The sequence below is a fragment of the Anguilla anguilla genome, chromosome 8 (genome assembly GCF_013347855.1).
Source record: "Anguilla anguilla isolate fAngAng1 chromosome 8, fAngAng1.pri, whole genome shotgun sequence".
Lineage (NCBI taxonomy): Eukaryota > Metazoa > Chordata > Actinopteri > Anguilliformes > Anguillidae > Anguilla > Anguilla anguilla.
Genome location: NC_049208.1, coordinates 4507146 through 4533796, shown reverse-complemented (window position 1 = coordinate 4533796; position 26651 = coordinate 4507146). Strand labels below are relative to the sequence as shown.

At 40.0% G+C, this 26651-nt stretch overlaps 1 protein-coding gene across 1 annotated transcript; it reads right to left on the bottom strand.

Moving 5' to 3' along the window:
* Positions 1 to 88: 88 nt before the first annotated feature.
* Positions 89 to 19380, bottom strand: LOC118234059 (ubiquitin carboxyl-terminal hydrolase 47-like). Its single transcript, XM_035430368.1, has 6 exons — positions 19366 to 19380; positions 15958 to 16167; positions 11407 to 11616; positions 6856 to 7065; positions 2315 to 2461; positions 89 to 180 (listed from the first exon to the last, which is right to left on the bottom strand). Exons 2-6 carry the CDS (start codon positions 15998 to 16000, stop codon positions 89 to 91), a joined length of 702 nt encoding a protein of 233 aa, XP_035286259.1. The 5' UTR covers positions 16001 to 16167; positions 19366 to 19380.
* Between the last annotated feature and the right edge of the window lie 7271 nt (positions 19381 to 26651).

Genomic DNA, 26651 nt, shown 5'->3' with positions numbered 1-26651 from the left:
CCTCTACAAAGTACAGCTTTTACACCAAATTTTGCACTGTCAAAATAGTGCTTGATTGTAAAAGAAACTGAAAAAAACACATATTCACTTACCTCATGACAGCCTCTCTACATTCATCTGTCATGAAGAGTATCTGCAGTACTGTGTTCAGGTAGCAAGTTGAGCCTTGATTTTGCAGACCTTGATATAATAAAAATGTAGTTAAAATAAAAGGCCTGGTATACAGTGCGTTGTGACAAATGTGACCTACAAAATTCTTAGGACCCAAAATCATATTTTAAAATACCATTTTTCGAAACTGTTACTATCTCCCATATGCTGGATACTGTCTGGATATTGGGTACTGATAGCCAAAGTCCTTTGTTTAACTATAGGTTCTGCTAGCCTAGCTGAGTCAGATGGATCATTGGAAGTTTGCTCATTACCATTTTTGTTTAGTTGGCCAGTAAAAGTGGTAGCTATGAAAGGACGTGTTCTTTGCAGGTGATACTCTAAACTAGTCGCATTACCATCATAAGGCCACAGAAGAAAAGTTGTTCACAATACAGACAGGGCGTTTTATTTTACTTATTTTACATTACATTCCAGGCATTTAGCAGACGCTCTTATCCAGAGCGACTTACACAACTTTTACATAGCATTTTTTACATTGTATCCATTTATACAGCTGGATATATACTGAAGCAACTTCGGTTAAGTACCTTGCTCAAGGGTACAACGGTGTCCTACCCAGGAATCGAACCTGCAACCTTTCGGTTACAAGCCCAGTTCCTTACCTACTGTGCTACACTCCGTTATTTTACCTAATTTATGGATCTAACTCTAATGTCCATGTGAATTCCCCTGAGGGATGGATATTCCTCCATTTTTGGATTTCTGCCATGTGATGCAACAGAATGAAACACCCAAGCTGTGTCCGAATTAGCCTCCTAACTACTGTGTCCTCAAATTATGTACTGTATACTAAGCTACGGAACACTTTTTAGTATGCAATGAACAGTATGAGAAAAATACCACTATATTATTCCATCCGTAATGGGAGCGTTATAAATCTTCCCGCACCTGAGTACTTTACACTCCGATTCATTCGGGTAACAATGAGTTCTTTTGAAGTTATGTAAACAGTGTGAAGTCAGTTTTAACAATGTACCATAACGAGTGAACAGACCTACATTTTAACCAAACACAGTCTCAGCGTCATCTGTGTTTGTTTGTTGATGGAATAAAATGAGAAGTAGCATGTGATATGCAAAGGACCAAAGTGTTCATTTACTTTGTGAATACTATCCTCCAGAACATTCTTTAAAAAAATGCAGAAAGAAGTATTTCATTGGGGTATTTTACATGCACTCAAACTTAACAGCTTTTGAAAAAACTAGCATACTCAATAGTAGGCAAGTGCGCTGATTCGGACACAGCCCTGGATTATTTTGCACTACTTTCTTTTCCACAGAAATTGCTCACCAAATGCATTATGAAATTACAATATGAAATGATAAAAGAAAATAATAATAGAAAAAAAAAACATGAAATTTAATATAAAATTAGTTGTTGATCAAAGCATTAGTTTATCAATCAGACTAATTGTAATGTTAATAGTTTCATAAAAATGTCTTATGGGTGTAATTAATCATTCAGATATTGCCAAAATGCTTCATTATTTAAACATTTAAAAAATGTAGACATTTAAGAAAATATTTGGTAAATTTAATTAAAGTTAACTCATAAGGAAGGGGATCCAAAAATTCATAAAAATATGGCAAATATTAGGGAAGAGGACAGATGAACAGAACAGCCTCTAATTTTTTTCTTTGGTTCTTTATTCTTGCTATTTAAACAGGAGGTTTTTGGTAGCGTGGGGTCTTTAAAAATCCACAGCAAAATTAGCCTATAATCTGCCCTCCTATCTAAAGTGCAATTGACCATGTACTTCCATAAAGTGTCATTGTGGTTTAGAAGTTAACCTATACGTTTCAGTGAAAATCATAACTAAAATTATCTAACATTAGTCAGCTGTAGTAACAATCACTGGGGAAATTTTTACAATTCTAATGTCTGAAAGTTTGGTCATTGCATTGAAGAACTTTATGTAGGACCTCATGTTTATTTTTTCAGTATGAATTCAGAACAGGTTACATGATTTATGTCCATCAATGTAAGATTTTTATTATTTATTTTGGCAACACCGATCAACTGGCCCAATAAGTAATAGAGCTGCTGCTCTTTTGGTCTATGCTAGATTTGCAGAAGTAAGTTTGGGCTTAGTAGGTACAGAATACTTTGATTTTATCAGTTTGATTGTCAGTCCAAATACCTGAATATGTCTTGGGATTTGCACCCTTCTTTGGACCATGGTCTCCAGCTCTCCCTGTTGAAGCTTGTTCCTCCTGCTCTCGCCCATATTCTCTGTTACCATCTTGGATGGCTATGGGTTGACTGCATATGGTGGCTGATGCTCCCCCTGTTTGAAATTTTAATTGAAAGAAAACAGTTCTGGAATTCCAGTCAGTGGTGGTACATTCCCATAGCACTTACAAAGTATCATCTGACTGACAGAGCAGAGAAAATCAAAAATATCATGAATATTTAGACTTAAAAAAACCACAATAGATCTAGATCAACGATGACTGGATGCAGTTGTGTTTCCGGGGTCCCTGGTGGAAGTACCAAGAAGTAGCCAGAAAGCATCCACCAATCACCTTTGGGATTGCTCTATTGTTTGCCACCAACATATTCCAATCACCATAGGCCTATTTCACATTTCCGGGTATGAAAACCGGGTGTAGGGGTCTCTCATTTCCGGTTATCTTAACAGCCACCAAAACAATGGCAGCGACGAAGAGCAACCAGTTTTGTTGCGTTCCCCTGTGTACCAATTCGAAGAAGAATTTATTTGCCCTTTCACAGCTTTCCCACAGATCTGCTCCAAAATAATAAGAAAACTTGCGAGGTAGCATGACTGTTGCAAACTAACATAAACTAACTCATTACGATAGCTAGCTAGTTAGCTACTGCTTTGTGAATCAATACGATTACACTCAATATTAAACTTTTCTCTTCACATACATTTGGGTCCAGAAGTCTGACTCCACTACCAACTCCTCTGTTTTTTATCGTTCATTAAGAACGAACGCAGTTTCAGTCATGTGGTATTTGTTACTCAAGAATGTCATAAAATCAGTTAGCTAGCTATATTTTATGTTATGATTAGCAAATGATGTTTTAGCCAGCTAGCTTGTTAGCAAGCACATATTTGGATATTCAATGTTGAAACTGCAGATGCACGTTTATTTTAGTTGTGTGGCGTGGATCGGGGCATGCCCCCGCAGTGCCCCTCCCAGCCGGATATTCATCAGCTCAAACCTACCACCAGGCCCGCTGTTCAGGAGCCAGGACAGCGCCACTCTGTGAAGTCCAGCCACAGGACCCTGGAGAGCGGCAACCGGGAAATTCCCCAACTCCCTCATTGGCACTCAACACACCTGAAGTCAATGAGGCCACACAGCTGCCGCCACTCCAGGGAAATGGGCTGGGAGCTTAAGAGGAGGCCTTTGTCTCCCTTGAGCAGAGGGGGTTTTTGGGCTACAACAGAGCGGCGAAATATCTGTTTGTAACTTTGTACTTGTTTTGCAGAAGCCAGCGGAGACGCGGGACCACATCCCTCTTCGTGCTTTAAAGAGGGATCCCCTAAGCTGTCTCCGGGTCATCATTACCTTAATTTCAGTTACTTTACTTTACTTTAATTTAATTTAAAGAAGAAACTTTTGTTGTTGAGTACGGCTTTGATTTGCGTGCTTAATTTGGTTTAATTAAAGAGCCCTGTTGGGCTATTTTTCCCCAAACCTCCGGTCTGTGTATTTCTGTGCCGCCCCGCCTGCACCGTCACACCCAGTACGGTGCCACAGTTGTTAATTGTAATTACAAAATGTATTGACGGACATCGCGACAAGCCTACTTAAGATATATCAGCTGATGTGTGGGTAGTTTTCATCAGCGATGAAAACAAACAGCTCGGTAGTGAACTGAACACCATTACACAGGCGATCTGACAAGCAATATAAATCTTTATTAGAACAAGTACAGCACAAAAAACATGTCACAAAATAGTAATGGTAGTACAAAACTTAGTTCAGAGATATTTCACTTCGGTATAACATAAGTAATTTTGTGGAGCCTAACGCATTGTACTTACATAGCTTTGCCTCCCCTGCTGACCGTCAACGTTAACAGAATCGCTTTTCCTCACAGTTGTCAGGCTCCCTATTCATTCATTTTCGGGACAACCGAGAGGAACAGAGACGCTGTTAACGGACAGCAGATGATGCTTCACGCTACGAAAACACAATGGAGTCGTCTACAGAAAATATTTTATGTTATGTCGAAATTAAATATCTCTTTAATCGGCTAACTTGCTGTGGTTAGCAAGCTAGCTATTTAGCTTTCTGGCGATCCAGAGCTAACGTTATACTTACCTTCATAACCGAATATAAACTTCTCAAAAAAGAATTTATTGCCCTTGTCTAGTTTGGACCGCTTAACGTTCACTGGCAATGCTTCTACAATGCGGATAACATCGGACAGTGAACTTTGGCAGAGCTATTAGGGACTGTGAGAACACACATCGCTGATTAGGCTCAATTTTTCGCTGTCAGAAATGGACTTGCGTCCGTAGCAACGGTAACCGGAAACAAAGTATCCCTACATCCAGTTTTGGTCGCCATCTTGTGAAAGAGGCCTATTGGGATTGCCTTATTGTTTGTCACCAACAGACTCCAATCACCATTGGGATTGCTCTATTGGTTGCCACAAACATATTCCAATCACCATTGGGATCGCTCTATTGGTTGTCACCAACAGACTCCAATCACCATTGGGATTGTTGGGGGATATCCTGTTTTCTGCCACTAAGGTGACATTTTGACAATCCTGTCCTAATTTATTCGAAGGTGGAAAGTCCAGGGGTCAGAAAATACATGTCCTTCCTTGTCTTTCTTCCAACCATGAACTCAGTTAGCTGATTTCACTAATTAATTCTACCTCTTGGCTGATGAATTATGCAAATGAACAAATCCAGGTAACTGAAACAAAATACTGGGGAGGACTTTCTGAAGCTAGACTTTATTCATGATTTTGATTGTTTTTAAGATATTAAAGTTTTTCTGATACTGTGCTTGGAAGACAGTTAGCTCAGACTGAAGCCAGTGTGGTGTACTGACAGCATTTGGTATTTACAAGTAAATACGGGATAAAACAAAGTATGTTATTTATTGTTATGGTGTGACTGGATTGCTACTTCTGGAAAATGTATCAGTCGCAATATTTGTCACTGAACTAAGCAGGGATTTGCTTTTCCTTTACCTCGTTTCTATAACCTTCCTTTTACTTTTTTAACCTTTCACTCAAGGTAACGTGACAACAATGCCCAATGCTGGGATAGCCTCCAGCACCCCCCACAACCCTGCCCAGGATAAGCAGGTACACGTATTTCCTTCCATTTTTTCATTAGACTGGCCATTTCCCTAGTTAATCTGTACTGGATAGCGATTTCTTTGTTGACTGTATGTGTTCCCTATTTTGTTCTACTTCGATTCTTGTCTCGCCCTACTATTGTGTTTGCTGAGTAGATTTTGCGTTTGCTCATTAATTCCTTTGATTCCACTCCAGTTCTTGCCTTACATTACATTCATTTGGCAGACGCTTTTATCCAAAGCGACGTACAATAAGTGCATGCCAAAGGTCATTGGAACAACTACACACACCGGTCCGATAAGGTACAATACTCATTTTGTATAGTTATTCATGGCCATTAATTAAATGATAAATATTATTGCTGTTCAATCGTGTGGAAGGGGATTCAATAATTCATTAAAATAATGGCATATATTTGTTAAGAGAACAGAAGTACAGAACAGCCTCTAATTTCTTTCTTTGGTTCTTTATTCTTGCTATTTAAACATGGCGTTTTTGGTAGCGTGGGGTCTTTAGAAAGCCACAGTAAAATTAGCCTATAATCTGCCCTCCTATCTAAAGTGCAATTAACCATGTATTGACTTTCACACAAACCAATTAAGTCTCTTGGCTACCTGATTGATGCAACTTGTTTTGACGAGTTATTGCTCACCATTCTCGTCTCTGATGTTCCGGATCCGATCCATTATCGCAGCCAGTTGTGATGTTGTAAATAATAATGAAATCAAATGAAACAAAAGGAGAATAAACACCCCAATGTGCAGCTATCCTAGCTCCTACAAGTGGCAGTGCTAAGCGTGTTGACACGGTCAAAAGACTGTATGCCTCCTCAATCAGGCAACACCTCTTGCTCTGCTGTAGCGCACCTTATGTGCAACTCAAAAACCAGCGCCCCCTGCTGTGCTCCCCGTAATAGGCTGCTTTGAATACTAATAAACCATAAACCGAAGAGTGAAGTGTGAATTGGCTCCGACACCATGTACTTCCACAAAGTGTCATTGTGGTTTAGAAGTTAACCTATACGTTTCAGTGAAAATCATAACTAAAATGATCTAACATTAGTCAGCTGTAGTAACAATCACTGGGGTAATTTTTACAATTCAACTCTCTGACACCTTGGTCATTGCATTGAAAAACTTTATGTTGGTCCATATGTTTTTTTCCATATGAATCCAGAAGAGGATACCTGATTTATGTAAGATTTTTTTATTATTTATTTTGGCAACACCGATCAACTGGCCCACTAAGTAATAGAGCTGCTTCTCTTTTGGTCTATGCTAGGTTTGCAAAAGTAAGTTTGGGCTTAGTAGGTACAGAATACTTTGATTTTATCAGTTTGATTGTCAGTCCAAATACCTAAGTATGTCCTGGGATTTGGAACCTCACCTGGACCATGGTCTCCAGCTCTCGCTGCTGAAGCTTGTTCCATTGAACACGTGTCATCCTTGTCACTCAGCTCACACTGTGTATTATCAACTGCTGTGCGTCCCTCTTCTACTGCCAAATTGCTCTTGCTGCCCTTGTTCCCACTGGTTATGGACACCTGCCCTCCCTGTTTGTCCTTCTGCTCATGTCTTCTGGAAAACTCCTGGCTGCCTGTGGGGAAAACAGATGTGGAATTTCAGTCAGTGGTGGTACATTCCCATATCACTTACAAACACAAAGTATCATCTGACTCACTGAGCAGAGAAAATCAAAAATATCATGAATATTTAGACTTAAAAAAACCACAATAGATCTAGATCAACGATGACTAGATGCAGTTGTGTTTCCGGGGTCCCTGGTGGAAGTACCAAGAAGTAGCCAGAAAGCATCCACCAATCACCTTTGGGATTGCTCTATTGTTTGCCACCAACATATTCCAATCACCATAGGCCTATTTCACATTTCCGGGTATGAAAACTGGATGTAGGGGTCTCTCATTTCCGGTTATCTTAACAGCCACCAAAACAATGGCAGCGACGAAGAGCAACCAGTTTTGTTGCGTTCCCCTGTGTACCAATTCGAAGAAGAATTTATTTGCCCTTTCACAGCTTTCCCACAGATCTGCTCCAAAATAATAAGAAAACATGCAAGGTAGCATGACTGTTGCAAACTAACATAAACTAACTCATTACGATAGCTAGCTAGTTAGCTACTGCTTTGTGAATCAATACGATTACACTCGATATTAAACTTTTCTCCTCACATACATTTGGGTCCAGAAGTCTGACTCCACTACCAACTCCTCTGTTTTTTATCGTTCATTAAGAACGAACGCAGTCTCAGTCATGTGGTATTTGTTACTCAAGAATGTCATAAAATCAGTTAGCTAGCTATATTTTATGTTATGATTAGCAAATGACGTTTTAGCCAGCTAGCTTGTTAGCAAGCACATATTTGGATATTCAATGTTGAAACTGCAGATGCACGTTTATTTTAGTTGTGTGGCGTGGATCGGGGCATGCCCCCGCAGTGCCCCTCCCAGCCGGATATTCATCAGCTCAAACCTACCACCAGGCCCGCTGTTCAGGACCCAGGACAGCACCACTCTGTGAAGCCCAGCCACAGGACCCTGGAGAGCGGCAACCGGGAAATTCCCCAACTCCCTCATTGGCACTCAACACACCTGAAGTCAATGAGGCCACACAGCTGCCGCTACTCCAGGGAAATGAGCTGGGAGCTTAAGAGGAGGCCTTTGTCTCCCTTGAGCAGAGGGGGTTTTTGGGCTACAACAGAGCGGCAAAATATCTGTTTGTAACTTTGTACTTGTTTTGCAGAAGCCAGCGGAGACGCGGGACCACATCCCTCTTCGTGCTTAAAAGAGGGATCCCCTAAGCTGTCTCCGGGTCATCATTACCTTAATTTCAGTTACTTTACTTTACTTTAATTTAATTTAAAGAAGAAACTTTTGTTGTTGAGTACGGCTTTGATTTGCATGCTTAATTTGGTTTAATTAAAGAGCCCTGTTGGGCTATTTTTCCCCAAACCTCCGGTCTGTGTATTTCTGTGCCGCCCCGCCTGCACCGTCACACCCAGTACGGTGCCACAGTTGTTAATTGTAATTACAAAATGTATTGACGGACATCGCGACAAGCCTACTTAAGATATATCAGCTGATGTGTGGGTAGTTTTCATCAGCGATGAAAACAAACAGCTCGGTAGTGAACTGAACACCATTACACAGGCGATCTGACAAGCAATATAAATCTTTATTAGAACAAGTACAGCACAAAAAACATGTCACAAAATAGTAATGGTAGTACAAAACTTAGTTCAGAGATATTTCACTTCGGTATAACATAAGTCATTTTGTGGAGCCTAACGCATTGTACTTACATAGCTTTGCCTCCCCTGCTGACCGTCAACGTTAACAGAATCGCTTTTCCTCACAGTTGTCAGGCTCCCTATTCATTCATTTTCGGGACAACCGAGAGGAACAGAGACGCTGTTAACGGACAGCAGATGTTGCTTCACGCTACTAAAACACAATGGAGTCATCTACAGAAAATATTTTATGTTATGTCGAAATTAAATATCTCTTTAATCGGCTAACTTGCTGTGGTTAGCAAGCTAGCTATTTCGCTTTCTGGCGATCCAGAGCTAACGTTATACTTACCTTCATAACCGAATATAAACTTCTCAAAAAAGAATTTATTGCCCTTGTCTAGTTTGGACCGCTTAACGTTCACTGGCAATGCTTCTACAATGCGGATAACATCGGACAGTGAACTTTGGCAGAGCTATTAGGGACTGTGAGAACACACATCGCTGTTTAGGCTCAATTTTTCGCTGTCAGAAATGGACTTGCGTCCGTAGCAACGGTAACCGGAAACAAAGTATCCCTACATCCGGTTTTGGTCGCCATCTTGTGAAAGAGGCCTATTGGGATTGCCTTATTGTTTGTCACCAACAGACTCCAATCACCATTGGGATTGCTCTATTGGTTGTCACCAACAGACTCCAATCACCATTGGGATTGTTGGGGGATATCCTGTTTTCTGCCACTAAGGTGACATTTTGACAATCCTGTCCTAATTTATTCGAAGGTGGAAAGTCCAGGGGTCAGAAAATACATGTCCTTCCTTGTCTTTCTTCCAACCATGAACTCAGTTAGCTGATTTCACTAATTAATTCTACCTCTTGGCTGATGAATTATGCAAATGAACAAATCCAGGTAACTGAAACAAAATACTGGGGAGGACTTTCTGAAGCTAGACTTTATTCATGATTTTGATTGTTTTTAAGATATTAAAGTTTTTCTGATACTGTGCTTGGAAGACAGTTAGCTCAGACTGAAGCCAGTGTGGTGTACTGACAGCATTTGGTATTTACAAGTAAATACGGGATAAAACAAAGTATGTTATTTATTGTTATGGTGTGACTGGATTGCTACTTCTGGAAAATGTATCAGTCGCAATATTTGTCACTGAACTAAGCAGGGATTTGCTTTTCCTTTACCTCGTTTCTATAACCTTCCTTTTACTTTTTTAACCTTTCACTCAAGGTAACGTGACAACAATGCCCAATGCTGGGATAGCCTCCAGCACCCCCCACAACCCTGCCCAGGATAAGCAGGTACACGTATTTCCTTCCATTTTTTCATTAGACTGGCCATTTCCCTAGTTAATCTGTACTGGATAGCGATTTCTTTGTTGACTGTATGTGTTCCCTATTTTGTTCTACTTCGATTCTTGTCTCGCCCTACTATTGTGTTTGCTGAGTAGATTTTGCGTTTGCTCATTAATTCCTTTGATTCCACTCCAGTTCTTGCCTTACATTACATTCATTTGGCAGACGCTTTTATCCAAAGCGACGTACAATAAGTGCATGCCAAAGGTCATTGGAACAACTACACACACCGGTCCGATAAGGTACAATACTCATTTTGTATAGTTATTCATGGCCATTAATTAAATGATAAATATTATTGCTGTTCAATCGTGTGGAAGGGGATTCAATAATTCATTAAAATAATGGCATATATTTGTTAAGAGAACAGAAGTACAGAACAGCCTCTAATTTCTTTCTTTGGTTCTTTATTCTTGCTATTTAAACATGGCGTTTTTGGTAGCGTGGGGTCTTTAGAAAGCCACAGTAAAATTAGCCTATAATCTGCCCTCCTATCTAAAGTGCAATTAACCATGTATTGACTTTCACACAAACCAATTAAGTCTCTTGGCTACCTGATTGATGCAACTTGTTTTGACGAGTTATTGCTCACCATTCTCGTCTCTGATGTTCCGGATCCGATCCATTATCGCAGCCAGTTGTGATGTTGTAAATAATAATGAAATCAAATGAAACAAAAGGAGAATAAACACCCCAATGTGCAGCTATCCTAGCTCCTACAAGTGGCAGTGCTAAGCGTGTTGACACGGTCAAAAGACTGTATGCCTCCTCAATCAGGCAACACCTCTTGCTCTGCTGTAGCGCACCTTATGTGCAACTCAAAAACCAGCGCCCCCTGCTGTGCTCCCCGTAATAGGCTGCTTTGAATACTAATAAACCATAAACCGAAGAGTGAAGTGTGAATTGGCTCCGACACCATGTACTTCCACAAAGTGTCATTGTGGTTTAGAAGTTAACCTATACGTTTCAGTGAAAATCATAACTAAAATGATCTAACATTAGTCAGCTGTAGTAACAATCACTGGGGTAATTTTTACAATTCAACTCTCTGACACCTTGGTCATTGCATTGAAAAACTTTATGTTGGTCCATATGTTTTTTTCCATATGAATCCAGAAGAGGATACCTGATTTATGTAAGATTTTTTTATTATTTATTTTGGCAACACCGATCAACTGGCCCACTAAGTAATAGAGCTGCTTCTCTTTTGGTCTATGCTAGGTTTGCAAAAGTAAGTTTGGGCACAGTAGGTACAGAATACTTTGATTTTATCAGTTTGATTGTCAGTCCAAATACCTAAGTATGTCCTGGGATTTGGAACCTCACCTGGACCATGGTCTCCAGCTCTCGCTGCTGAAGCTTGTTCCATTGAACACGTGTCATCCTTGTCACTCAGCTCACACTGTGTATTATCAACTGCTGTGCGTCCCTCTTCTACTGCCAAATTGCTCTTGCTGCCCTTGTTCCCACTGGTTATGGACACCTGCCCTCCCTGTTTGTCCTTCTGCTCATGTCTTCTGGAAAACTCCTGGCTGCCTGTGGGGAAAACAGATGTGGAATTTCAGTCAGTGGTGGTACATTCCCATATCACTTACAAACACAAAGTATCATCTGACTCACTGAGCAGAGAAAATCAAAAATATCATGAATATTTAGACTTAAAAAAACCACAATAGATCTAGATCAACGATGACTAGATGCAGTTGTGTTTCCGGGGTCCCTGGTGGAAGTACCAAGAAGTAGCCAGAAAGCATCCACCAATCACCTTTGGGATTGCTCTATTGTTTGCCACCAACATATTCCAATCACCATAGGCCTATTTCACATTTCCGGGTATGAAAACCGGATGTAGGGGTCTCTCATTTCCGGTTATCTTAACAGCCACCAAAACAATGGCAGCGACGAAGAGCAACCAGTTTTGTTGCGTTCCCCTGTGTACCAATTCAAAGAAGAATTTATTTGCCCTTTCACAGCTTTCCCACAGATCTGCTCCAAAATAATAAGAAAACTTGCGAGGTAGCATGACTGTTGCAAACTAACATAAACTAACTCATTACGATAGCTAGCTAGTTAGCTACTGCTTTGTGAATCAATACGATTACACTCGATATTAAACTTTTCTCCTCACATACATTTGGGTCCAGAAGTCTGACTCCACTACCAACTCCTCTGTTTTTTATCGTTCATTAAGAACGAACGCAGTCTCAGTCATGTGGTATTTGTTACTCAAGAATGTCATAAAATCAGTTAGCTAGCTATATTTTATGTTATGATTAGCAAATGACGTTTTAGCCAGCTAGCTTGTTAGCAAGCACATATTTGGATATTCAATGTTGAAACTGCAGATGCACGTTTATTTTAGTTGTGTGGCGTGGATCGGGGCATGCCCCCGCAGTGCCCCTCCCAGCCGGATATTCATCAGCTCAAACCTACCACCAGGCCCGCTGTTCAGGACCCAGGACAGCACCACTCTGTGAAGCCCAGCCACAGGACCCTGGAGAGCGGCAACCGGGAAATTCCCCAACTCCCTCATTGGCACTCAACACACCTGAAGTCAATGAGGCCACACAGCTGCCGCTACTCCAGGGAAATGAGCTGGGAGCTTAAGAGGAGGCCTTTGTCTCCCTTGAGCAGAGGGGGTTTTTGGGCTACAACAGAGCGGCAAAATATCTGTTTGTAACTTTGTACTTGTTTTGCAGAAGCCAGCGGAGACGCGGGACCACATCCCTCTTCGTGCTTTAAAGAGGGATCCCCTAAGCTGTCTCCGGGTCATCATTACCTTAATTTCAGTTACTTTACTTTACTTTAATTTAATTTAAAGAAGAAACTTTTGTTGTTGAGTACGGCTTTGATTTGCGTGCTTAATTTGGTTTAATTAAAGAGCCCTGTTGGGCTATTTTTCCCCAAACCTCCGGTCTGTGTATTTCTGTGCCGCCCCGCCTGCACCGTCACACCCAGTACGGTGCCACAGTTGTTAATTGTAATTACAAAATGTATTGACGGACATCGCGACAAGCCTACTTAAGATATATCAGCTGATGTGTGGGTAGTTTTCATCAGCGATGAAAACAAACAGCTCGGTAGTGAACTGAACACCATTACACAGGCGATCTGACAAGCAATATAAATCTTTATTAGAACAAGTACAGCACAAAAAACATGTCACAAAATAGTAATGGTAGTACACAACTTAGTTCAGAGATATTTCACTTCGGTATAACATAAGTCATTTTGTGGAGCCTAACGCATTGTACTTACATAGCTTTGCCTCCCCTGCTGACCGTCAACGTTAACAGAATCGCTTTTCCTCACAGTTGTCAGGCTCCCTATTCATTCATTTTCGGGACAACCGAGAGGAACAGAGACGCTGTTAACGGACAGCAGATGTTGCTTCACGCTACGAAAACACAATGGAGTTGTCTACAGAAAATATTTTATGTTATGTCGAAATTAAATATCTCTTTAATCGGCTAACTTGCTGTGGTTAGCAAGCTAGCTATTTAGCTTTCTGGCGATCCAGAGCTAACGTTATACTTACCTTCATAACCGAATATAAACTTCTCAAAAAAGAATTTATTGCCCTTGTCTAGTTTGGACCGCTTAACGTTCACTGGCAATGCTTCTACAATGCGGATAACATCGGACAGTGAACTTTGGCAGAGCTATTAGGGACTGTGAGAACACACATCGCTGTTTAGGCTCAATTTTTCGCTGTCAGAAATGGACTTGCGTCCGTAGCAACGGTAACCGGAAACAAAGTATCCCTACATCCGGTTTTGGTCGCCATCTTGTGAAAGAGGCCTATTGGGATTGCCTTATTGTTTGTCACCAACAGACTCCAATCACCATTGGGATTGCTCTATTGGTTGTCACCAACAGACTCCAATCACCATTGGGATTGTTGGGGGATATCCTGTTTTCTGCCACTAAGGTGACATTTTGACAATCCTGTCCTAATTTATTCGAAGGTGGAAAGTCCAGGGGTCAGAAAATACATGTCCTTCCTTGTCTTTCTTCCAACCATGAACTCAGTTAGCTGATTTCACTAATTAATTCTACCTCTTGGCTGATGAATTATGCAAATGAACAAATCCAGGTAACTGAAACAAAATACTGGGGAGGACTTTCTGAAGCTAGACTTTATTCATGATTTTGATTGTTTTTAAGATATTAAAGTTTTTCTGATACTGTACTTGGAAGACAGTTAGCTCAGACTGAAGCCAGTGTGGTGTACTGACAGCATTTGGTATTTACAAGTAAATACGGGATAAAACAAAGTATGTTATTTATTGTTATGGTGTGACTGGATTGCTACTTCTGGAAAATGTATCAGTCGCAATATTTGTCACTGAACTAAGCAGGGATTTGCTTTTCCTTTACCTCGTTTCTATAACCTTCCTTTTACTTTTTTAACCTTTCACTCAAGGTAACGTGACAACAATGCCCAATGCTGGGATAGCCTCCAGCACCCCCCACAACCCTGCCCAGGATAAGCAGGTACACGTATTTCCTTCCATTTTTTCATTAGACTGGCCATTTCCCTAGTTAATCTGTACTGGATAGCGATTTCTTTGTTGACTGTATGTGTTCCCTATTTTGTTCTACTTCGATTCTTGTCTCGCCCTACTATTGTGTTTGCTGAGTAGATTTTGCGTTTGCTCATTAATTCCTTTGATTCCACTCCAGTTCTTGCCTTACATTACATTCATTTGGCAGACGCTTTTATCCAAAGCGACGTACAATAAGTGCATGCCAAAGGTCATTGGAACAACTACACACACCGGTCCGATAAGGTACAATACTCATTTTGTATAGTTATTCATGGCCATTAATTAAATGATAAATATTATTGCTGTTCAATCGTGTGGAAGGGGATTCAATAATTCATTAAAATAATGGCATATATTTGTTAAGAGAACAGAAGTACAGAACAGCCTCTAATTTCTTTCTTTGGTTCTTTATTCTTGCTATTTAAACATGGCGTTTTTGGTAGCGTGGGGTCTTTAGAAAGCCACAGTAAAATTAGCCTATAATCTGCCCTCCTATCTAAAGTGCAATTAACCATGTATTGACTTTCACACAAACCAATTAAGTCTCTTGGCTACCTGATTGATGCAACTTGTTTTGACGAGTTATTGCTCACCATTCTCGTCTCTGATGTTCCGGATCCGATCCATTATCGCAGCCAGTTGTGATGTTGTAAATAATAATGAAATCAAATGAAACAAAAGGAGAATAAACACCCCAATGTGCAGCTATCCTAGCTCCTACAAGTGGCAGTGCTAAGCGTGTTGACACGGTCAAAAGACTGTATGCCTCCTCAATCAGGCAACACCTCTTGCTCTGCTGTAGCGCACCTTATGTGCAACTCAAAAACCAGCGCCCCCTGCTGTGCTCCCCGTAATAGGCTGCTTTGAATACTAATAAACCATAAACCGAAGAGTGAAGTGTGAATTGGCTCCGACACCATGTACTTCTACAAAGTGTCATTGTGGTTTAGAAGTTAACCTATACGTTTCAGTGAAAATCATAACTAAAATGATCTAACATTAGTCAGCTGTAGTAACAATCACTGGGGTAATTTTTACAATTCAACTCTCTGACACCTTGGTCATTGCATTGAAAAACTTTATGTTGGTCCATATGTTTTTTTCCATATGAATCCAGAAGAGGATACCTGATTTATGTAAGATTTTTTTATTATTTATTTTGGCAACACCGATCAACTGGCCCACTAAGTAATAGAGCTGCTTCTCTTTTGGTCTATGCTAGGTTTGCAAAAGTAAGTTTGGGCACAGTAGGTACAGAATACTTTGATTTTATCAGTTTGATTGTCAGTCCAAATACCTAAGTATGTCCTGGGATTTGGAACCTCACCTGGACCATGGTCTCCAGCTCTCGCTGCTGAAGCTTGTTCCATTGAACACGTGTCATCCTTGTCACTCAGCTCACACTGTGTATTATCAACTGCTGTGCGTCCCTCTTCTACTGCCAAATTGCTCTTGCTGCCCTTGTTCCCACTGGTTATGGACACCTGCCCTCCCTGTTTGTCCTTCTGCTCATGTCTTCTGGAAAACTCCTGGCTGCCTGTGGGGAAAACAGATGTGGAATTTCAGTCAGTGGTGGTACATTCCCATATCACTTACAAACACAAAATATCATCTGACTCACTGAGCAGAGAAAATCAAAAATATCATGAATATTTAGACTTAAAAAAACCACAATAGATCTAGATCACCATTGGGATTGCTCTATTGTTTGCCACAAACATACTCCAATCACCATTGGGATCGCTCTATTGGTTGTCACCAGCATACTCCAATCACCATTGGGATTGTTGGGGGGCATCCTGTTTTCTGCCACGAAGGTGACATTCTGACAATCCTGTCCTAATTTATTCAAAGGTGGAAAGTCCAGGGGTCAGAAAATACATGTCCTTCCTTGTCTTTCTTCCAACCATGAACTCAGTTAGCTGATTTCACTAATTAATTCTACCTCTTGGCTGATGAATTATGCAAATGAACAAATCCAGGTAACTGAAACAAAATACTGGGGAGGACTTTCTGAACCTAGACTTTATTCATGATTTTAAGATACTAAAGTTTTTCTGATACTGTACTTGGAAGACAGTTAGCTCAGACTGAAGCCAGTGTGGTGTACTGACACCATTGGGTTTTTACAAGTAAATACGGGATAGAACAAAGTATGTTATTTATTGTTATGGTGTTACTGGATTGCTACTTCTGGAAAATGTATCAGTGGCAATATTTGTCCCTGAACTAAGCAGGGATTTGCTTTTCCTTTACCTTGTGTCTTTAACCTTTCTTTTATTTTTTTTATCTTTCACCTCCAGCACCCCCCACAACCCGGGCCAGGATAAGCAGGTACACGTATTTCCTTCCATTTTTTCATTAGACTGGCTGTTTCCCTAGTTAATCTGCACTGGATAGTGATTTCTTTGTTGACTGTATGTGTTCTACAAAGTATTTGACTCACTGAGCTGAGAAAACCAAAAATATCATGAATATTTAGACTTTTAAAAAACCCAAAAGATCTAGATCAACAATGACTGGTCACAGTTGTGTTTCCGGGGTCACTCATGGTATCATGACAACAAATAATTGTACTTACTGTTTTTTTTTTTTGTTGCTTCTCCGTTTTTGCAGACATCGTGTTGGCAAACAACTCAGTATGCAGCTTACTGTGAAGAAGTAACACATGAAAGAGATAATTTTAGGAAATTTTGTCTTTATCTTTTGTTTTTCATATTCTGTAGGCTAAATAATAAAAAAGATGAACATTGGCACAAATGAATGCAATGCAGAGTAGTGGCCCAGTAGTAGTGGCCCAGCACTTTGGCATGATCTCACTCCAATACAAGTGTGGCTGTGATAGCATACTTGTAGCCTACCAAGAATCTTACTTTTGTGTTTTTTCGTATTTGCGATTGAAGTTTCAAAACAGAAAATTTAACAACTGCGCTGACACAAAATCAATGTATGATGGCTATCTGGAATTCTCTTAAATATCTCTGTAAAACAACTGTAAACTTTGAAAATTTTAGAGCCATTTTCCCAAATCATCCATTTTAAAAGAAGAGTTCAGAAGTCAGATAAATTTTTATGTATCTGATTAAACATTCATGTCATTTCAAATGATACCAACTATAAGTGATGTGTAATTTATAGTGTTAATGAACTGCCATTAACTACCTAGACTATTACTAATAAGCATCATCATAGTGTGTTGTTGAGGATAGCACACTATGATGTGCAAGAAGGTTCTGGGTTCCCATCCGCCCTGGGCCTTTCTGCGTAGAGTTTGTATGTGTAGAGGTGGATGGCATATAAAACACGCAGGAGAGCATGGATGAATTCTAGCTTACTGTTTTAATGAACATCTCCTAGCATATGGCTTCCAGTGTCCTTACTTCCTGGTTCCTGTATGTCACTTCCTTTCTACCATACAACAACACAGCAGGTAACACCAATACACACAAGTTACAGTGACACCTAGTGGTGTAATAGGAACTATAACTAAAGCATAATAAAAGCATTAGAGGACACAACAGTATGTTCTCCCCATGTCTGCGTGGGTTTCCTCCCACAGTCCAAAGACATGCAGGTAGGTGAATTCAAGACTCTAACTTGCCCATAGGTATGAGTGTGTGAGTGAATGGTGTGTGTTCCCTGCGAAAGAGTGCTGGCCTGTCCAGGGTGTAATCCTGCCTCTCGCCCAATGCATGCTGGGATAGCCTCCAGCACCCCCCGTGACCTTGCCCAGGATAAGCACTCAGGTATATTTTTTTCCATTTTATCATTGGACTGGTCGTTTCCCTAGTTAATCTGTACTGGATAGTGATTACTTTGTTGACTATATGTGTTCACTATTTTGTTCTACTTCGATTCTTGTCTCGTCCTACTAGTGTGTTTTCTGAGTAGATTTTGTGTTTGCTCATTATTTCCTTCGATTCCACTCCAGTTCTTGCCTTACATTATATTACATTTATTTGGCAGATGCTTTTATCCAAAGCGAAGTACAATATGTGCATGCCAAAAGTCATTGGAACAACTACACACACAGGTCCGATAAGGTACAATACTAATTTTCTACAGTTATTCATAGCCATTAATTAAATGCTAAATATTATTAACATTAACTTGTGTGGAAGGGGATTCAATAATTCATTAAAATCATGGTATATATTAGTTAAGAGAACAGACGTACAGAACAGCCTCTAATTTCATTCTTTGGTTCTTTATTCTTACTATTTAAACATGACGTTTTTGGTAGTGTGGGGTATTTAAAAAGCCACAGTAAAATTAGCCTATAATCTGCCGTCCTATCTAAAGTACAATTAACCATGTACTTCCATAAAGTGTCATTGTGGTTTAGAAGTTAACCTATACGTTTCAGTGAAAATCATAACTAAAATGATCTAACATTAGTCAGCTGTAGTAACGATCACTGGGGTAATTTTTACAATTCTACTCTCTGACACCTTGGTCATTGCATTGAAAAACTGTATGTTGGTCCTTATGTTTTTTTTTTAGTATGAATTCAGAATTGGTTACATGATTTATGTCCATCAATGTAAGATTTTTTTTTAAATTTATTTTTGCAACACCGGTCAACTGGCCCACTAAGTAATAGAGCTGCTGCTCTTGTGGTCTATGCTAGGTTTGCAGCAGTAAGTTTGGGCACAGTAGGTACAGAATACTTAGATTTTATCAATTTGATGGTCAGTCCAAATACCTGAATATGTCTTGGGATTTGGAACCTTACCTGGACCATGGTCTCCAGCTCCCCCTGCTGAATCTTGTTCTATTGAACACGTGTCATCCTTGTCACTCAGCTCATTTTGTGTATTATCTGCTGTGCGTCCATCTACTTCCAAACTGCTCTTGCTGCCCTTGTTCCCACTGGTTCTGGACACCCGCCCTCCCTGTTTGTCCTTCTGCCCATGTGTTCTGGGAAAATCTTGGCTGCCTGTGGGGAAAACAGATGTGGAATTTCAGTCAGTGGTGGTACATTCCCATATCACTTACAAACACAAAGTATCATCTGACTCACTGAGCTGAGAAAACCAAAAATATCATGAATATTTAGACTTAAAAAAACCACAATAGATCTAGATCAACGATGACTGGATGCAGTTGTGTTTCCGGGGTCCCTGGTGGAAGTACCAAGAAGTAGCCAGAAAGCATCCACCAATCACCTTTGGGATTGCTCTATTGTTTGCCACCAACATACTCCAATCACCATTGGGATTGCTATATTGTTTGCCACCAACAGACTCCAATCACCATTGGGATTGTCGGGGGACATCCTGTTTTCTGCCACTAAGGTGACATTCTGACAATCCTGTCCTAATTGTTTTGAAGGTGGAAAGTCCAGGGGTCAGAAAGTAAATGTCCTTCCGTGTTTTTTTTTCCAAACATGAACTCAGTCAGCTGATTTCACTAATTAATTCTACCTACTGGCTGATGAATTATGCAAATGAACAAATCCAGGTGACTGGAACAAAATACTGGGGAGGACTTTCTGAACCTGGACTTTATTCATGATTTTTATTGTTTTTAAGATATTAAAGTTTTTCTGATACTGTGCTTGGAAGACAATTAGCTCAGACTGAATTCAGTGTGGTGTACTGACACCATTGGGTTTTTACAAGTAAATACTGGATAAAAAGAAGGTTGTTATTTATTGTTATGGTTGTTAACTGGATTGTTACTTCTGGAAAATTCGCAAACATGTCACTGAACTAAGTAGGGATTTGCTTTTCCTTTACCTAGTGTCTTTAACCTTTCTTTTACTTTTTTAACCTTTCACTCAAGGTAACATGACAACAAATAATTATACTTACTGGATGTTGCCAAAGATTGCCCTTGCCCCATTATGTAGATTACTGTGAAGAAGTAACACATGAAAGAGACAATTTTAGGAAATTTTGTCTTTATCTTTTGTTTTTCATACTCTGTAGGCTGAATAATAAAAAAAGAAGAACATTGGCACAAATGAATGCAATGCAGAGTAGTGGCCCAGCACTTTGGCATGATCTCACTCCAATACAAGTGTGGCTGTGATAGCATACTTGTAGCCTACCAAGAATCTTACTTTTGTGTTTTTTCGTATTTGCAATTGAAGTTTCAAAACAAAAAAATTAACAACTGCGCTGACACAAAATCAATGTATGATGGCTATCTGGAATTCTCTTAACTATCTCTTTAACACATCGTGAACACATTAAATGCAGTTCACACAGTGAACATTACTCTGACCTAAACTATGCTAAGTCAAACAAGGTGGAATTACAAGCTACAACATTAAGACAATGATACAAGGCACAATAAGTGCAGGAAGTATGTGTAGCATGAAAGAGGGGAATTTAAGTGATAGAAATGTTCCGCAGAATGGTGACAGTTAGTTAATCCAAGTGTAGTCTGAAGAGATGCGTCTTCAGACCACGGCAGAAGATGGGCAATGAGGTATTGGTTCGTAGAGGGACAGGGAGTTCGTTCCACCAATGGGAAGCTAGGGTGGAGATGCTCCGTGGTAGAGCGAGAAATCTTTACCTGTATGAAATGGCCTTACCCTTTCTAGTTTGTTTGCACACTGGTAGCCTACAGTTTAAGCGACTAATCCATGCTCTCAGCTTTCCGCATTAATATTTATTCTACATTAATATTTTTCAACATTTAACCCCTAGGCTGCTTCGTAGCAGCTGGACCCTTCTCCCTTGGGAAAATGCCCATTAATTTCTTGTTTTTTATTTCTGTAAACGATTGGCCAAAAAGTACGCAGATCGCCTCCCTATCTGTTTTCAATGCTGAGTTTAATCGCATATTGTTGATTAACATGATGAAGCGAAAAGATAAGTTAAAACAGCGTTTTTACGGACCACATTTTTACATCATTCTATCGTCGGTTAAATTAGCTTCGTTTTATGATGAAGAAAAATTAATCACACTTGTATCTGAACGTCTAAATTATTGCATTGATTAATTATTACAATTAGTTCAACACAAATTGCATGGTACAGTTGAATGAAAGCAAAAATCTATTTTCCACTGAGTTACCTTTGAGCAAATGACGAGTTCCTCCTGGTGATTTAAATACAGGAGTTATTTGCGTTCCTCCTCAGTTCTTCAACTGCACGATCAAACAGTGGATCATTGCGACTTGGCAGTCTGATCTATGACGGGAGCAAGAAGGCGGGGCGACATAATTTTGCTCTCAGTTTTCATTCTGATCCATAGTTTGAGGTTCAGTTGAATCGCACGTATCCATAGTTTATAATTAATATCTGTTTCAACAGTGTTCCATTTAAAAAAAAAGATTATCACTGCAATCACAGGAGATTGATCATAATGTACAAGTCAAAAACATAGAAGGCCTTTAACAATCCAATCCGTGTTATAAAGAAAATATGTTCTCAATCAGCTTGCTTCGTTATAGTATTCATTCTTAGGAAATTAACACTTGGATTTTAACAGTTTTATAAGTTACGAATAAACCACTGAACAGTGTTTATTGTAAATACAGTATGTCTTGCATTAGTTTATAGGAACATTCCAAGTGCTCTAGAAATGATGGTAAACCTAACCGTATTTGCATTAGACCAAAAATCCTCAAATACCCTATCTGCTATTTTTGATAAGGCCAGGCTGTCAAATGCTACTCTGATTAGGCTATCTTAACTATGTTTCATTGCACGCAAACACTGTTGGTGCTCATACAAAAAACCTATACAAAATTAAAATAACATTTTATAAAACTCCTAAAAGTGACCATTCCCTTATTTTTGCCGGTGGCTGTAAGGAAACCACGAATACCTGCTGATACTACAGCCTCCCCCGGTTTAAGTATTCATTCTTAAGAAATGAACAAATGGATTTTTAAACTGTTTTTAAGTTACAGATAAAGCACAGAACAGTCTATATTTTACATATCTCTTCTATTCGTTTATAGGAGTCTTCCAACTGTGTTAGAAATGACAGGAAACTTCACTGAATAAGTATTTGACATAATTTACATTCCACTCTTTGACCTGAAGTGTATGAGCAGTGGTGCAAGGTGTGTCCTGAAAATAAGGTTTACGTACCTGGTGGAAATACCAGTTTGTTCCATTCTGGTTTTAAAGGGGAATTGCACTTCATAACACTTCTGCTTCTCATGACTGATATTGTCCTTCTAATGAATGTGAAGCCCTTCATTTTTCGATTAGTTATTTCATTATGTTAATATTTTACGCTGTTTTGTTGTTTTCCTTTACAAATGCAGAAAGTAGACCCAGGCAGTTTAGTGTCGAACTCGAGGATGCATATCATTGTGCGACTTCTGATGTGGACGTACCTGCAGACAATAACATTAGGTTGGTCGTATAAATAGTGTTGTACTAGCTGGTGAAATCGAAAATGTCTGAGGATGAAGGAGATTTTGTTTTTGATCATGGGATTGTTGTGCCCTATCGATTCGAGCCGGAATACACAGAAGAAGAGCAGACTAATTTGCAGGCTGATCGTGCAAGAGCAAGAGCGAGTCAGGAGCGGGCCGAGATTGAGGAACCACAGGCTATTCCCAGGACAAACGGTAACTGGTGGTACACATCCTATGTATCACAAACAGACGCGATAGCGTTAGCCAGCCCGCATAGTACCTACCTCGAGCGGTTCGACCAACAATGGGAAAACGGTGGGTACAGCTCCAGGCTTCAGACGGTCACCTTGGTAGTTGGTGCCTTCAAAGTGGCCACTGCATACCCTTAGTCCTTGTTTGGGAACTTCTTCGGCTGTTATGTTGGGATGTCTGATTACATCCACCCATGTCTGGAACAAAGTTGCATCGCCTGGAAAAATATAAAAATGTGCTTTCAAGTCAAGTTTAACGGGGGCATTATAACAACCGGGTACAATGCACCTCGGTATTACACCGATATCGCATCAGACAAAAGCTAGCAGATCAGAATCAGAATAGTTTTTATTTGCCAAGTATGTTTACACATGCAAGGAATTTGACTCCAGTTTAAAGGCTCTCAATGTCCTTACACAAAGAAAAAAAAAAGAGTAACAACACAACAACAACAACAATCTTCAGAGACATACACAAGGAATGACTATATACAGGATACAAATAGTGCTGACAAATAGTGCAAAGAAGTGAACAGTGCAAGGAGTGAAGAGATAAATATTAAATAGTGTTCCAGGGTTATTGCACAGTGTCACATTGAGTCAACTGTTCATAAGTGTGACGGCGAGGGGGAAGAAACTGTTCCTGTGTCTGGTGGTTTTGGTGTTTAGTGTTCTGTAGCGCCTACCAGAGGGGAGAAGTTGGAACAGGTTATGTCCAGGCTGTGAGGGGTCTGCAGTGATTTTCCCTACCCGTTTCCTGACTCTGGAGGTGTACAGATCCTGGATGGTGGGCAGGTCAGCACCGATAATCTTTTCTGCAGACCTGATTGTCTGTTGTAGTCTGTTCCTGTCCTGTTTAGTGGCCGATCCAAACCAGACAGTGATGGATGTGCAGACTCAATGGCTGCAGTGTAAAACTGGATCAGCAGCTCCTGAGGCAGGTTGTTTTCCTGAGCTGGCGCAGGAAGTACATCCTCTGCTGGGCCTTTTTGATGATTGTGTTGATGTTAGACTCCCACTTCAGATCCCGGGAGATTGTAGATCCCAGAAACCTGAAGGATTCCACAGCCAACACAGTGCTGTTGAGTATGGCGAGGGGGGGCAGCAATGGGGGGCTCCTCATGAAGTCCACTGTCATCTCCACAGTTTTGAGCATGTTCAGCTCCAGGTTGTTGCGACCGCATCAGATGTTAGTTTGTTCGATTTCAACGCTAAGTTAACAAAATGTTTGCTTCGCTTCTATTCGATTTGCCGTAAAAGCAAATTGAAAAAGAAGAATAAACGGAAACCGTACTACTGTGTGGACTCGCGCTAAAAATAGGTCTTTGTTTCTAACGTTAGACATTCAAAATGAAATAACTAATCGAGAAATGAAGGGTGACACAGTCATTAGAAGGAAAATATAAGTCATGAGAAGCAGAAGTGTTATAAAGTGCCGCCGTTACCGTTGTTCTCGACAGTTCTCTCGGAAGGAACGACGGGATTTTTCCCAGTCGTGATAATGCATGGATGCACACTTCAAATTCTGATCAAACGGAGTGCGCATCCGTGCATACTGTTTTCCCCACAGTATGCAGTTTGGGACACAGCTTCCATACGGGGTTAGGGGGTTAGGGTTAGGAAAGGTTAGGAAAACTGTAAGTCTGAGGGTTGAGGCAAGTTTACGGTTGTGTTCAGCAGCTTGATGAAAGGTTAGGACATGGGTTCGTTTTTTCATTTTGGACATGCCAAAAATTTTCTCTAGTTGCATGTGTACCTATGACCATAGAACAGTGGTGTCAAACTCGTTGCCATGGAGGGCCGTGTGTATGCAGGTTTTCATTCCAGCCTCAGATCTTGATTATATAATTAGTTAAATTATTTGCTGAATTAGGGATGCAGGTTTGTGCACAATGGTGACCCGACGTCTATGGTGACCCGCATTGTCTAAATAAAAATATTCTTATATTCTGTGCTTCAATGCAGTTAAACACATATGGCTGAATGAGTAATTGGACTCAATTAAGGCAGCATTAATTGGTTGGAATGAAAACCTGCATACACACGGCCCTCCATGGCAACGAGTTTGACACCACTGCCATAGAAAGATGTATAACATGTGCATATTTTTTTCAGGGGGGAGGAGAAAGAACTCAAACATATAATTTTGCATTTGTATTACTTTATTCATATTATTTACTTTGTTTTTCATCAATTTAAATTGAGTAATCGGATGTCTTCAAAGGTACCTATTATCATGGTTCTGTGTTTCTGTCTCTGTTTTTCCTTGTTGGGCCGCCAGATGGCGGCACTTCTGTTTTGTGTCCTGCTCGTTCCCCTGTTAATTGTATTATTGCTTTCAATTATTTTATTATTGTTTCTGAATGTGTCTCGTTGTTCCCACCCTGTCCTGGTTTGATTGCTAATTGTGCCCTCCTGTGTCTTGTTGGTTTTCAGTCTATTTAAATTCTTTGTCCCGTTGACTCGCATGCTGGTTCCTTGTGTTTGTTTCCGACTTGTGCTTATTCCAGACCTGCATGTATCTTCTTGCGTTTCTTTTATGTGTTTGCCGGTGTGTTCCACATGCCTGTACCCTGCCTGCCTGTGTTCTGTTCTGTTTTTCTTTTGTTCTTAAGAATTTTTAAAAGTTTGTTGTTTTGCCCTTCGTGACCTTATTTGTTCCCTGTTTGTTTGCCTTTTTTGTTGTAGTAAAGTTCTTGTTTGTATCTATCTTTTTGAGTTTTGTGTGTTTTTTCACTCTGCGCCTGGGTCCTAACCCCCCTGAACCGTGACACCTATGGCTTCAATTAGGTTTTAGGGCTCAAATTAGGGCTCGGTTAGGGTTAGAACAATGGTAAGTGAGGGTTGTGGCAAGTTTACGGATGTGTTCAGCAGCTTGAAGAAAGGTTAGGACATGAGTTCATTTTTGACTTTGGATGAGCCAAAAATTTTCTCTGGTAGCATGGGTGCATATGCATATATTACACATCTTTTAATGGTCATATTTGTTTCAGGGAAAATTTTTTTTTTTTTTAATGACCTCAAACATTATTTTGCATTTTTATTGCATTCATGATATGTTTTTTAATTTAAAAAAAAAATGTTTTCAAAGGAGTAATTTGATTTTTAACAAATATGCTTATGGCTTCAATTATGCTTTAGGGCTCATCTTAGAGTTCAGCTAGGGTTAGGGGTAGGGGTACCTTTTGGATTATAGTTTGTGAGAAAATGTTTAGAAGATTTAAGTGTTTTTACTGGTTTTTGGTGGGTTTCAGGCAATAGAGCAAGTGATTCATTTTCATTTCTTATTGTCTCACGCATTGTCTCAGAGGCTTAAATTGGTTTCTAGCTGAAAGGAAACAAAAAGCTGCAGATACAGTGGTCCTCCAAGGCTTGAGTTTGTCACTTATGGTATGCATTAGATATTGTTCGATGTGGCCATGAAGCACGAACTCCAGGTCG

What these genes read in the sequence shown, in the direction of transcription:
- LOC118234059 (XM_035430368.1), bottom strand. Translation starts at nt 16,000, where the DNA reads ATGGAACAAGCTTCAGCAGCGAGAGCTGGAGACCATGGTCCAG. An exon ending in AGCTGGAGACCATGGTCCAG is followed by an intron (nt 11,617 to 15,957) that starts GTGAGGTTCCAA and finishes TTTTCCCCACAG; the next exon opens with GCAGCCAGGAGTTTTCCAGA. An exon ending in AGCTGGAGACCATGGTCCAG is followed by an intron (nt 2,462 to 6,855) that starts GTGAGGTTCCAA and finishes AATTTCAAACAG; the next exon opens with GGGGAGCATCAGCCACCATA.